This window comes from Megascapheus bottae, chromosome 21 (assembly GCF_031878675.1).
Source record: "Megascapheus bottae isolate mThoBot1 chromosome 21, mThoBot2.hap1, whole genome shotgun sequence".
NCBI classification, from domain to species: Eukaryota; Metazoa; Chordata; class Mammalia; order Rodentia; family Geomyidae; genus Megascapheus; species Megascapheus bottae.
The window spans coordinates 33,594,313-33,606,911 of record NC_143529.1 but is presented as its reverse complement, the minus strand read 5'-3'; the positions used below and the strand labels follow the sequence as shown (position 1 = coordinate 33,606,911).

Genomic DNA, 12,599 nt, shown 5'->3' with positions numbered 1-12,599 from the left:
AGGATACCACCCTACCCTTGAGCCACGCCCCACCTCCTGTTTTTTAGGGGTTAGTTGGAGATAAGAGTCTCAGGTCCTTTTGTGTCCTGGTTGGCTTTGAACCTTGTTCCTCATATCTCAGCCTCCTGAGTAGTAGGCATGAGCCACCACCTGGCTACAAAGGATTTTTCAGTCTTATAACTTTTGCCTCAGACAAATGCCTCGCCCAGAAAAGGCCCCTCCTCTTACCAAATAAAACTCCATAGAAATCAGTAGAGAAAAATACAGCATCTTCAAACATGGCGATCTCTCCCATTTAAAAGGAAAATGAGCAATACCAATAATTGAAATTTCCTATCATCTAATGTGGAGACAATTCCGGGTTAGTCACATAGTGACTACTGCTACCCAACCCCAAGATGCCACCCTGCCTTAACCCACAGCACCCAATGGGGCAGGGCAGGGGTAGCACTAGACTCCCTACTACAGAAAAGAAATGGTGGCCCCCTGTGCATCACAGAGCCCCTGTTATGACCTCCAAATCGCTACCATTACAGAGAAGCAGAGATTACTTCTCAAGGTATACAGCTGCTTGCTGGGTGCTAGGCAAAGAACAGGCACAAATGCCTTTTCTGTCCAATGAATCAGAAAGGAATGAAGGGGTTTATTTGGCTACTTCCCTGGGCTCCTGGAGCTGCTCATACTTCCAAAGACTGGTTTCTTGCAGAGGAGGCAAGAAAGAGATATGGCCAAGTTGTCCCTGTGTGTGGACATGGCCTCACCAGCTCTCTACCACCCACCCTGTTAGACTCACATACACAGAAGATTCAAGAATTTAAGAATGTTTGGGCTGTGTCTGTTCTGACCTTGTGGTCAGAGGCTTGAACATCCTACACCCCTAGCTTTCCTTTGTTCTGTGGGTAGCTCCTAGTAAGCTTATCATCAAAGGACTTGGCCCAGAAAGTAATGTGGATGTGAGATAAGAGTAGAAGAGAGGGGTCCTTTCTTCTCCCAGGAGTGCAAGGCTATTTCTGTCCTGGCTCTGCAATACACAGACAGTCTTGGTTGTGGTCCAACAATCCCCAACACTCACACTAAAGTCTTTATTTTGGCTTGTGCTGAGAGCCAACATCCCAGGAAGCTTGAAGATGATTCCTTCTAGAATGACAGAGAGATAGAACTGGCCCCCTCCAGTTTCTTAAAGGTATCACAGTTGGTATTTTGAGCAAACCAGTTCTTTGCTGTTGGATTGTCCTGAATATCATGAGATGCCCATGACATGCCAGGGATGTGTCAAGTCACAGTGATTCCCAAGCATGTACATGTGTGCTCACACGTTGTCTGGTCCCTTGTTGAAAGCCACTGGCCTGGCAGTCCCTTCAATCATTTGGAAAACAGAAGCCCCAGAGGTTGAGTGACATGTCCAAGGGCACAGAGCTGATGATTTTTTTTTTTTTTTTTTGGTGCTAGTACTAGGGCTTGAACTCGGGGTCTGGTGCTATCTCTGAGCTTTTGTTCTCAAGGCTATCACTCTACCACTTGAGCCATAGCTCTTCTTCCAGCTTTTTGGTGGTTAACTAGAGGTAAAGAGTCTCATAGACTTTCCTGAACTATGATCCTCAGATCTCAGCCTCCTAAGTAGCTAAGATTACAAATACGAGCCACTGGCATCTGGCTAGATCTGATGACTTCTGACCTAGCTTTCCTCTTGAACAGCTGCCCAGAGCACTACCTTAGAGAGACAACGTCTCCAACTTAGAGAAACCAATCAATCTCACTGTGATTGAAGACTGAGTAAACCCTCATGGGGAGTGGATACCAAGAGATTGGTTCTCTGGGTTCCATTTGTCTTAGCAAGTCCCACTGCATAGTTGGTAACAGTGAATGTGACAGCTCTGAGCAGGTGAGGTCCACGTGCAGACATAGGCTCAATGAGAAGGGCTAGATCCCAGGCTGAGATCAGAGCCAGGGACAGCCCAAGGGTTCAGCCTTTATCTCCTATCTCCTGCAGGCTCAGGTGGAAGGTGGACAACTCCATCCTGGGCCCTGGATCCATTTCCATGGTCTTCACAGTCTCCATTGGGAAACATGGCAGTCAGTGCCAGCTCCTCCTCTGCATCCTGGGTGTTCCCTGGATCACAGGAGAAAAAATGATCAATGAGAAGCCAAAGTTTATGAGGTGGTAAAGTGAGGACTGAAAGAGAGGAAGGTGTCTGTTCTGAGTAGCTACTTTAAAAAGTCAAACAGTGGGAGCTGGTGTCTCATGCCTATAATCCCAGCTACTCAAAAAGCTGAGATCTGAGGATTGTCGTTCAAAGCCAGGAAACTACATGAGACTTATCGCCAATAAACTACCAAAAAAGCTGTAAGTGGAGCTATGGCTCATGTGGTAGAGCACTAGCCTTGAGTAAAAAGGAAGCTCAGGGATAATGCCCAAGCCCAGAGTTCAAGTGGGAGCCCTAGGACTGGCAAACAAAACAACAACAATAAAAAAGCCATTCAACCCAGTTCGTGGCTCATGCCTATAATCCTAGCTACACAGAAAGCTGAGATTTTAGGATCCAGGTTCAAAACTACCCCAGGAAGACAAATTTGTGAAACTCTTATTTCCAGTTAATCAACAAAATGCTGAAAGTGGAACTGTGGCTTGGGTGGTAGAGCTACAGTTTTGGGAGAAAAAGCTGAGGAAGAGTACAAGGCCCTTGGGCTGGGAGCGTGGCCTAGTGGTAGAGTGCTTGCCTAGCATGCATGAAGCCTTGGGTTCTATTCCTCACTACCGCATCTACAGAAAAAGCCAGAAGTGGCGCTGTGGCTTAAGTGGCAGAGCACTAGCCTTGAGCAAAAAAAGTGCCAGAAAGTACTCAGGGATAAGAATTAGCACACACACACACACACACACACACACACACACACACACACACACACGAGACCTGAGATGTGACTCCATGGTAGAGTACTTGGCTATTGTGTGCAAGGTTAGGGTTGACCCCCAGCACCACGTAAAAGAAAACAAGAGGAATGGGAAACTGAGAAAGGAGGGAAAACATGCATAAAACTAGAGAGCTGAACCACAGTCATAATTTCTATTTATTTGTTTTGCAGCGGAGTAGCACTGAGGCTGAAACCTAAGGCTTTGTACTTAGTAGGCGAGCCCTCTACAGCTTAAACTATGCCTCCGGTCCTTTTTTCTTGAGTCACATATATTGTTTGTGTTTGGGGCTTTAACTCAGGGTTTGGTTAGTTTTTTTACCCAAGGATGATACAGTACCACTTGAGCCACAACTCTACTTCCAGCTTTTTGCTGGTTTACAAGAATCTCTTGGATTTGTCTGGTTTTCAACTGGGATCAGAGAGCTTCAGAGAGCTGCTTCATGATAACAGCTTCATGAGTAGGTAGGATTAGAGGTTTTAGTCATTGTACCCAGCACTGTATTTGTATTTGTATTTTTTTTTTTGGTTGTGGGACTTGAACTCTGCCTGGGCGTTGTCCCTAAGCTCTTCAGCTTGAGGCTACTGCCCTACCCCTTAAGACACAGTACCATTTCTGGTTTTCTGGTAGTTAACTGGAGGTAAGAGTCTCACTGACTTTAGTGCCTGGGCTGGCTTTGGATTATAGGTGTGAGCCACTGCTCCCAGCTCTAGCACTGTATTTCTAAAATACTCTCACTTTTTGCCCAAGTGCTCCAGGACCACAATTCTCTATTTACATGGGAGGTATGTGATTTTTTTTTCCTTTTGCTGGAGCTGGCCTGGAATTATGATCCTCCTGAGATCTGTCACCTGAGTAACCAGGATGACAGACATGAACCATGACATCTGACTGCACTACAGCTTTAAAAGATGTTACCGCATTGGCTAGAAGTTTGGCCTAGTGGTGGAGTGCTTGCCTAGCATGCACGAAGACCTGGGTTTGATTCCTTGGTACTACATACATAGAAAAAAGCTGGAAGTGGTAGAGCTCTAGCCTTGAGAAAGTCCAAGGACAGTGCTCAGGTCCTGAGCACTAGCAGAAACTGAACAAAGTATACACAAGAATTCTTTATTTTATAAGTGCACATTAATTTTTACTTTTTTTTTTTTGCCAGTCCTGGGCCTTGAACCCAGAGCCTGGGCACTGTCCTTGGGCTTTCTCAAGGCTACAGCTCTACCCCTTGAGCCACAGCACCATTTCTAGCTTTTATTTCTATGTGATACCAAGGAATCAAACCTGGGTCTTTGTGAATGCTAGGCAAGCACGCTACCACTAGGCCAAACTTGCAGCCCCAATTTTTACCTTTTTTTTTGTTTTTGTTTTTTTGTAGATCATGAGGCTTGAACTCTGAGCCTGGGTAATGTCCCTGAGCTCTTTCTGCTCAGCACTCTACCACTTTGAGCCACAGAGCCACTTCTGGTTCTCTGGTGGCTAACTGTAGATAAGAGTCTCATGGACTTTAGTGGGGCTGGCTTAAACTGCAACCTTCAGATCTCAGCCTCCTGAGTAGCAAGGATTACAGGCATAAGCCACTGGTGCCCGGCTTAATAATCTTTTTTTCCATCCTAGGGCTTGAACTCTAGGCCTACACACTGTTCCTGAACTCTTCAGCTCAAGGCTACCACCCTAACCCGTGAGCCACAGCACCACTTGCGGTTTCCTTCTCTCCTTCCTTTCTTTTTTTTTCTTTGCCTGTCTTGGAGCCTGAACTCAGGGCCTAAGCACTGTCCTTGGGCTTTCTCAAGGCTAGTTAGTGCTCTACCACTTGAGCCACAGCACCATTTCCAGCTTTTTCTATGTATGTGGTATTGAGGAATCAAACCTGGGTCTTTGAGGCCAAACTCCGGGCCCTGCCACTTCTGGCTTTCTGGTGGTTAACTGGACATAAGAGTCTCATAGTCTTTAGTGCCTGGGCTGGCTTTGAACCTCTATCCTCAGATCTCAGCCTCCTGAGTAGCTAAGATTACAGGCGTGAGCTACTGTACCTGGCCACTTCTGGGTTTTTGAGTGGTTAATTGGAGATGAGTCTCATTAGGACTCTGCCCGGCCTGGGAACGAACTGTGGTCCTCTGATTTCATTCTCTTGTATATCTAGGATTATAGCAATGAGCCACCAGCACCCTGCAAATTTTTATGTTTTTAAAGAAAGATAGGGCCAGGAGTTTGGCCTAGTGGTAGAGTGCTTGCCTAGCATGCAGGAAGACCTGGGTTTGATTCCTCGGTACCACATACATACAAAAAAGTGGTAGAGCTCTAGCCTTGAGAAAGTCCCAGGACAGTGCTCAGGCCCTGAGCTCAAGCCCAGGACTGGCCAAAAAAAAAAGAAAGATAAAGTATATGGATGTGTAAGTATTGCTGTGGATAGTCACAATGTTTTTGATAGAGATTTAAAAAATAGTCTGCCCAAATGTGTACAAGCATAATATCCTATTTATTATACACATTATAAATGTATATACAGTGAGCTCTCTTTATCCCTGAGTTCATCCAGATTCAACCAAAATATGATTAAAAATATTTGAAAAGAAGTGCATTGAAAGTATTTAAACAGTATATACACTGAAGATATTTGAACATGTATAGATCATTGTCATATTACTTAAGAGTATTTTCATAGTATTCATACTTTATTGGAGATTATAAATCATCTAGAGATGATTTTAAATGCATGGGAGAAATACATAGGTAATATACAAATAATATGCTAATTTATATAATGGATTTTAGTGCTTACAAATTTTAGTCTTAACAAGGGGTCCTGGAACAAATCCTCTTTGGAGTCTGAGGATAACTGCAGTAGGTAAATGCATATGTGCCCATTTTTATTTTATTTTTGGCAGTACAAGGGTATAAACTCAGGGCCTTGTTCTTACTAGGCAAATTTTCTACCATTTGAGCTAAACCTCCAGCTTTATTTTTTGCTTTATGTTTTAAAATAGGGTTTTTTGTTTATGCCTGCAAATAGTCTTGGACCAAGATCCTCTTCATTTGCCCATACACAGCTGGAATTACAGAGATGAGCCACAAGGCCAGCTTATTTGTTGAGATGAGTTCTCACTGACTTCCCCTTTGTCATCTGCTCCCCGTGAATGATCCTTCTTTTTTTTTTTTTTTTTTTTTTTGCCAGTCCTGGGGTCTGAACTCAGGGCCTGAACCCTGTCCTTGGGCTTTCCTCAAGGCTACCACTTCCGGCTTTTCTATGTATTAAGGAATTGAACCCGGTCTTCCAGCATGCTAGGCAAGCACTCTACCACCATGCCAAACTCTTGGCCTCTGATCCTTCCAATTTCTACCTCCCACATTGTAAGCATTCTCCCCACAGCAGGTAAGCCCCTCCCACCACATTTCCCAGGGCTGCTGGTAGCCCCTAGCCCAGTGCCCCCTACCTGAACTCCACCCTCCCCTAGAACTCCCACCATGATAAGCAGGCACTGCCAATCTTCACCCACCTAGCAGAGGACTCCCATCACTGCCTCTGGTGTTACAAGGATTACCTGGGAGGGCACAGACTTCCCATCTCTCCATCTCCCATGTGGAATTTGGCCCATTATATGGCCCCACTAATAAACTTCCTTATAATTGTCCCACTGTCCTGCCTCCACCGTGGGCCTCTGGGATGGCTGCTTTACATAATTAGCTGGAATTAAAAGTTGAACAATTAAGCTTGCCTGGCAATTTTTAAATTCTTTTTTCCCCCTTTTTGCCAGTACAGGGACTTGAACCCAGGGCATGGGTGCTGTCTGTCAGCTTTTTCCTTCAAGGTTAAGATTCTTATTGAGCTACAGCTCTACTTCTGGTTTTCACTGATTAATTGGAGATAAGAGTCTTCAAGACTTTCTTGCCAGCTTTGAATTGTGATTTCAACATCTGGAATAGCTAGAATGACACATGTGAGCCATGAGTGCCCAGATGGACCCTTATTTCTGCCTAGAAAGCTTTTCCTCTCCTGCTGAGTTGTCACTGGCTCCCTGATACTCCTTGGTCTTGGGGGACACCTTTGGCCCACCAAGTTCACCCTTGTTCTTCATCCTCACTCACCTTTCACCAGGTAGAGACTCCTGGGGCAGAAGCCATATGAAATTGAGCCTGAGCTCATTACCTGGAGGCACAGACTTCTGTCTCATATGCTGACCCTGGGTCCAGCAGGGAGCATGAAGCCCAGAGCAGGGAGCATGTCCTCTCTGGCTGTTAATTCACTGCCCTTAGAGTACTGTACAAACAACTGTAACACTTACCCTGAGCTGGGCCTTGGGAAAAGGAGGCGTCTTGGTCCTTCCTCTGGCTCCAGAGACCCCAAGAAAAGCAGGTCAGTAGCCCTGGGAGGCCTGGTCTCTCCCAGGAGCCTTCTGAGAGGAAAAAAATGCAACACCCAAGCGGTAGAGGTTAGATTGTGGCTGCTTTAGACCAGCATTGCAGCTCAGGGCCCCCCTCCCTTTTTATTTCCCCCTCACAAAACCCCAGCGATGCCTCAACTATCCTGGGGAGGCTAAAGCACCCAAATGACCCCAAATTAATTACAGTTACATAGCACCAAAGAAAATACTCATAGGACAGCTATATATCTCTCTGGATGTCAGTACAAACTATTTGTGTGTGTGTGTGTGTGTGTGTGTGTGTGTGTGTGTGTGTGTGTGCGCGCGCGCTGGCACTAAGACTTGAACTCAGGTCCTCTAGTGCCTGCTTAGCTTTTTCTACTCAAGGATGGTACTCAACCACTTGAACATACATCCCCAACTACCAGCTTTTGGCTGAACTTTGCCGGAAAGAGTTTCTTTAATTTGTCTGCTTGGACTAACTTGGAACTGAGATCTGAGGATCTCAGCCTCCTGAGGAGTTAGGATTGTAGACATGAATTCCATCCCCCTGCACTCCCAACACTGCCTGAACATAAACAGATGAAATCTTGTTTGATAACTACATTTAAAACTTGATCCAACTCTGATTGCCTTATTAAGATTACAGCACCACCTCGGTTCTCTTGAGATTATCTAAGATCTTCACAGTCTGAAATAAAGCCATCAGGGATAGTATTTTAAAAGGGCTAGGGGTAGCTTAGTGATAGACTGGTCTCCTAGCATGCAGGAAGCCCTGGGTTTGATTCCTCAGTACCACATACACAGGAAAAGCCAGAAGTGGCGCTGTTGTGGCTCAAGTGGTAGAGCACCAGCTTTGAGCAGAAAGTGTCCGAGAATAGTAATCAGTCCCTGAGTTCAAGCCCTAGGACTGGCAAAAAGGAAAAAAAAAAAGCGGGGGGGGGCAGTAGGGGTACAGCTCAACATGGATCAGTTGCCTGGCTTTTATTTGCAAGACATTTCAAAACAACAGCAACAAAAATCGTGGCCACAGAACTTTCCCCCCAAGTCTCCTCCATAATCCTCACCCACTGGTGATTTACTGTTAATTTGTCCCCAGTTTGAACAAGGCTGAATTCTGGATCCTTAGGTTTTTCAACCCAAGGCAGCTGAATTAGGTAAGAGAAACTGGGCAAAAGAACCCAGTCACGAGGCAAACAAGCTAATAAAACAAGAGCCGTCATCAGGCAGAGGAAAGGAGCTGGAAAACTGGCAAACACACTAACCGCTAAGCAGTAGGAGCCAGTCTAGGGGTGGAAGGGAACCAGTGCAGCCCTCCATTCCCGCCGCGAACCTGTAACCCTAGCTACTTCCGAGTCCGAGCCTGGGCCAGGACCCTTAACCTCCAACCAACCACCACCACGCCAGAAGTGGAGGTGTGGCTCCGATGATAGCGCGCTAGCCTAGATCGAAAACCTCCGGGTGAGCACCCAGGCCCTGCGTTCAAGCGCCAGCAGACAGGCACGCGTGCACACGCACGGTAGTCTCTGCGCACACTAGAGGAAGGGCAGGGAGGTGGCAGTGAGTGTGGAACCCAGTGTGTGCACGGCCGGGGGTGGAGGGGGGAGCCGAGACTCACCGGAAAAAGCAGTGTCCCCAGGCTCCCACCCCCCAGCTCCTCCCGCACCCGGCACCGGGCCTGCGACCCGGCGGCCGGGCCTCCACCGTAAACGTCCACCCCTGCGCCCTGCCGCTCCTCCGCATCCCAGCCGCGCGCTCCGGACGCTCCAGGCACCGTCGCCCCCCCTCCCCCAGTTTTAGTTCTCCATTCCCCGCAGGCTCACACCCCTATATTTGCAAGATTTTTTTTTTTATATTCGTCCCCTAACACCTCCCCGCCCCCCATCTTCGCCCAGCGCTTTCCCGACCCACCGCTCCGCCCTCCGCCGATCCCACGTCCCGCGCGTCTCCCGTGCACCCGGGATCGCGGCGGGCCGGACCCGATCCCTACAGCAGGGAGATCTGGAGCGCGGCAGCTCCCTTTCCGGGCCTCAGTTTACCCCCGGCGAGGAGGCCGACCTAAGGAGGAGCGTCCCCAGCCCGCCCGAGCCTCACCTGGCCGCCCGGGTCCCGCGGCTTGCAGGGCCCGGCAGGCGGCCGCTTGCGCAGCGACGCTGGAGGCCGGGCGTGCCGGGCAGTAGGCGGCCGCCTGCACCGGGCCCCCGACCTGGCGGCCGAACACGGCGCGCAGCAGCGCCTCCAGCCGCCGCAGCCCCGGCGCCGCCGCGTCCTCGGGCCCCGCCTCGGCCACCAGGACCCCGACTAGCGCCGCGCCGGCCCGCCGCCGGCCGCGCACGTCCCGCAGCATCTCCCGCAGGAGGCGGCGCGGCTCCCGGGCGGCCAGAGACGCCGCGCGACACAGCACGAAGACCAGCGGGGAGCGGATGGCGCGCGTCGCCGCTGGCCCCGGGGCCCTCCGCGGCCCGCACCCGGCGCTCGGGCCGGCGCCCTCGGCTTCGGCCGCCGCGCTGCCCCCGGGGCCCCCGGCGGGCTCGGGCGGGAACACGGCGCGGGCGAAGTCCCGCAGCAGGGCGCGGCTCTGCTCGCGCTCCCACAGCTCGCCCACCAGCAGCACCTGCCCGCGCCCCCCCGCTGCCTCCACCAGCGCCTGGAAGGGCGGCTCCGCCGGGTCCTCCGGCCGCGCCACCAGCGCCTCCAGCTCGCGCTCCATGCTCGCCACGGCCGCCCGGCGCGCCGCCGCCCGCGCGCCCGCCTCCCCCGCCGCGCCCGAGGACACGCCCCAGAGGGCCGAGCCGGCCGGACCCCCGGACCCGCGGAGGGCGATCCTTCCGCAGCTCCGAGGATCGGGTCGGGGGAAACCCAGTGTCCAAGGATCGTTCGTTCATTCATTCGTTCATTCATTCATTCCGCCAGCAGGTGCTGCCTGAGAACCCATGAGGTGCAAACTCTGGGCAGCCAGGGTGAAGAAGTCATAATTCTCGTGCAGCCGAGCTCTGCTGGTCTCAACCCCAGGGACTCAGGACGCTGAGATCGGAGGATCGCGGTTCGAAGCCAGCCTGGGCGGAAAAGTCTCCGCGAGACTCGTAGCTCCAATTAACCACTGAAAAACCAGCAGTGGCGCTGTGGCTTGCCTTGAGTGAAAAAGCCCAGGGACGGTACCCAGCTCTTGAGATCAAGCCCGGGGACGGTGCCCAGCTCTTGAGATCAAGCCCGGGGATGGTCCCCAGCTCTTGAAATCAAGCCCGGGGACGGTACCCCGCTCTTGAGATCACGCCCCGCAACCTTAAAAAAATGAATTATCGGCCGGGAGTTTGGCCCAGTGGTAGAGTGCTTGCCTAGCAGAAGACCCGGGTTCGATTCCTTGGTACCACATACTTAGAAAAAAGCCAGAAATTGTGCTGCGGCTCAAGTGGTAGAGCTTGAGAAAGCCGAAGAACGGTGCTCAGGCTCTGAGTTCAAGCCCCAGGACTGGAGAAAAAAAAAAGAATTATCTTGCGACCACGTGGAAGGGATCTCCAAACGGACAGGGCTAGCTAGGGCTGTAGGGTGGAAGTGGAGCAGGCAGATAAAGTCGGGTAGGGGAAAAGAGGGAGTAGAGAATACCCCAGGCCCCCAGCCCTTTTTTCTATTATTATTATTAATTATTATTATTATTTTGCCAGTCCTGGGCCTTGAACTCAGGGCCTGAGCACTGACCTTGGAATTTCTCAAGGCTTGAGCTCTACCACTTGGGCCACAGCACCACTTCTGACTTTTTTTTCTCTCTGTGTATGTGGTACCGAGGAATTGAACCTGGGTCTTTGTGCATGCTAGGCAAGCACTCTACCACTAGGCCAAACTCCCGCCTCGCTCCCCACAGTCCTCCTTTCTGAAGTGTCGACGTTTGCCACAAATGGGTTGAAGGTTCTTATTTCCACAAATCCTTGTGGAATTCAGGAGATGAAAAGAAAGAATGTGCGCTGGGGCTCCCCACGGGGCGGAGACTGGGGTAGCTGGCTGGACACGGATAGGGCAGTCGCCTGTGCACTGTGGAGGGGGTGTCTATTGGTCAGTAAGAGGCAGAGCACCCTTCCCCCATTCCACTTCACCCTTCCTAAAGAACATTTTTGGGTGCTAGAAATGAGCCACTTGAAGGAGACTGGTGCTTCAGAGGACTATTTCATTTCAATTACATTCAAATAGCTACTGGGGTTGGTACCAAGTCTCTTTTACTTCTGCACATGCCCTGCAATAATAGTCCAAAAGGCCCCAAGTGTCAAAATCCTGTTAAGAGCTGGGAGCAGCTAAAATGGTAGGCAGAGTTCAATCACGAGTAAGCGTGGCCCCTCTTCTGCTTGCCTTGCTTTCTGGGGCCCCGTAAATCATCTCCCCAGAAGTGTATTGTGCCTAAGTGCCAGTAGCTCACAGTGCAATTCTAGCAGCCAATGTGTGTACAGGAAAATCCATGAGACACCTTAAAAAAAAAAAAGCCATAAGCAGAGCTGTGGCTCAAGTGGTAGAGCTCCAGCCTTGAGTTCAGAGAGAGGAGAGAGAGAGAGAGAGAGAGAGAGAGAGAGAGAGAGAGAGAGAGAGAGAGAGAGAGTTTGTGTGTGTGTGTGTGTGTGTGTGTGTGTAAAACCAGTCTTTCTTGAGCACGCAGTGTGTGCAGGCCGTGGTGATTCAGTGGGAGGAAGCTGCAGCCCTCTCGTAAGTCTCCTTGTTCAGCAGCAGTTTGAGCCCATGTTTGGAGGAAGAACCTCGGTCCTGGCCCATCTTAGTGTGGCCTTTTGTCTTTACACACTGTCTTCTAAATTACTCTGGGAGGGTGCCTCAGTGCTCCGGGCAGACACGGGAGTGCAGGTGGACAAGCAGGAGAGAGCAGCTCCAGCGTGCACTGGGCACAGCCATGAATAGGCAAGTTCACCTCTAAGGAGCTGGCATTCTAGTCAGGGCTGAGAGACAGAGGCAGCTTAGATGTTGACAGATGTTATGAAAACATACTGTCAGGTGCTGGTAGCTCACACCTGTAATCCTAGGGGCTGAGATCTGAGGACCATGGTTCAAAGCCAGCCAGGGCAGGAAAATCCACAAGACTATTATCTTGAATTAACCACCAAAAAACTGGAAGTGGAGCTTTGGTTCAAAGTGGTAAAGTGCTAGCCATGAGCAAAACAACTCTGGGACAGCACATAGGCCCTCAGTTCAAGCCCCACAACTAGCAAAACCAAACATCATCAACAACAAAAACACCCAAAAAACCAACCCAAGTGCAGGCTGATGTAGTAACTGAGGCACTGGCCTTTTCCTTTGATAATACATGGACCACGTCCACAGAGGCCATGCCCTCCAAAGCAGGG

General features: G+C 50.1%; 1 protein-coding gene across 1 annotated transcript; it reads right to left on the bottom strand.

Moving 5' to 3' along the window:
- Positions 1-1,044: 1,044 nt before the first annotated feature.
- Positions 1,045-9,973, bottom strand: C21H2orf72 (chromosome 21 C2orf72 homolog). The gene is made up of 4 exons (XM_090355016.1): positions 9,358-9,973; positions 8,115-8,117; positions 7,186-7,296; positions 1,045-2,110 (listed from the first exon to the last, which is right to left on the bottom strand). The coding sequence occupies exons 1-4, from the start codon at positions 9,971-9,973 to the stop codon at positions 1,971-1,973; spliced, it is 870 nt and encodes a 289-aa protein (XP_090211142.1). The 3' UTR covers positions 1,045-1,970.
- Between the last annotated feature and the right edge of the window lie 2,626 nt (positions 9,974-12,599).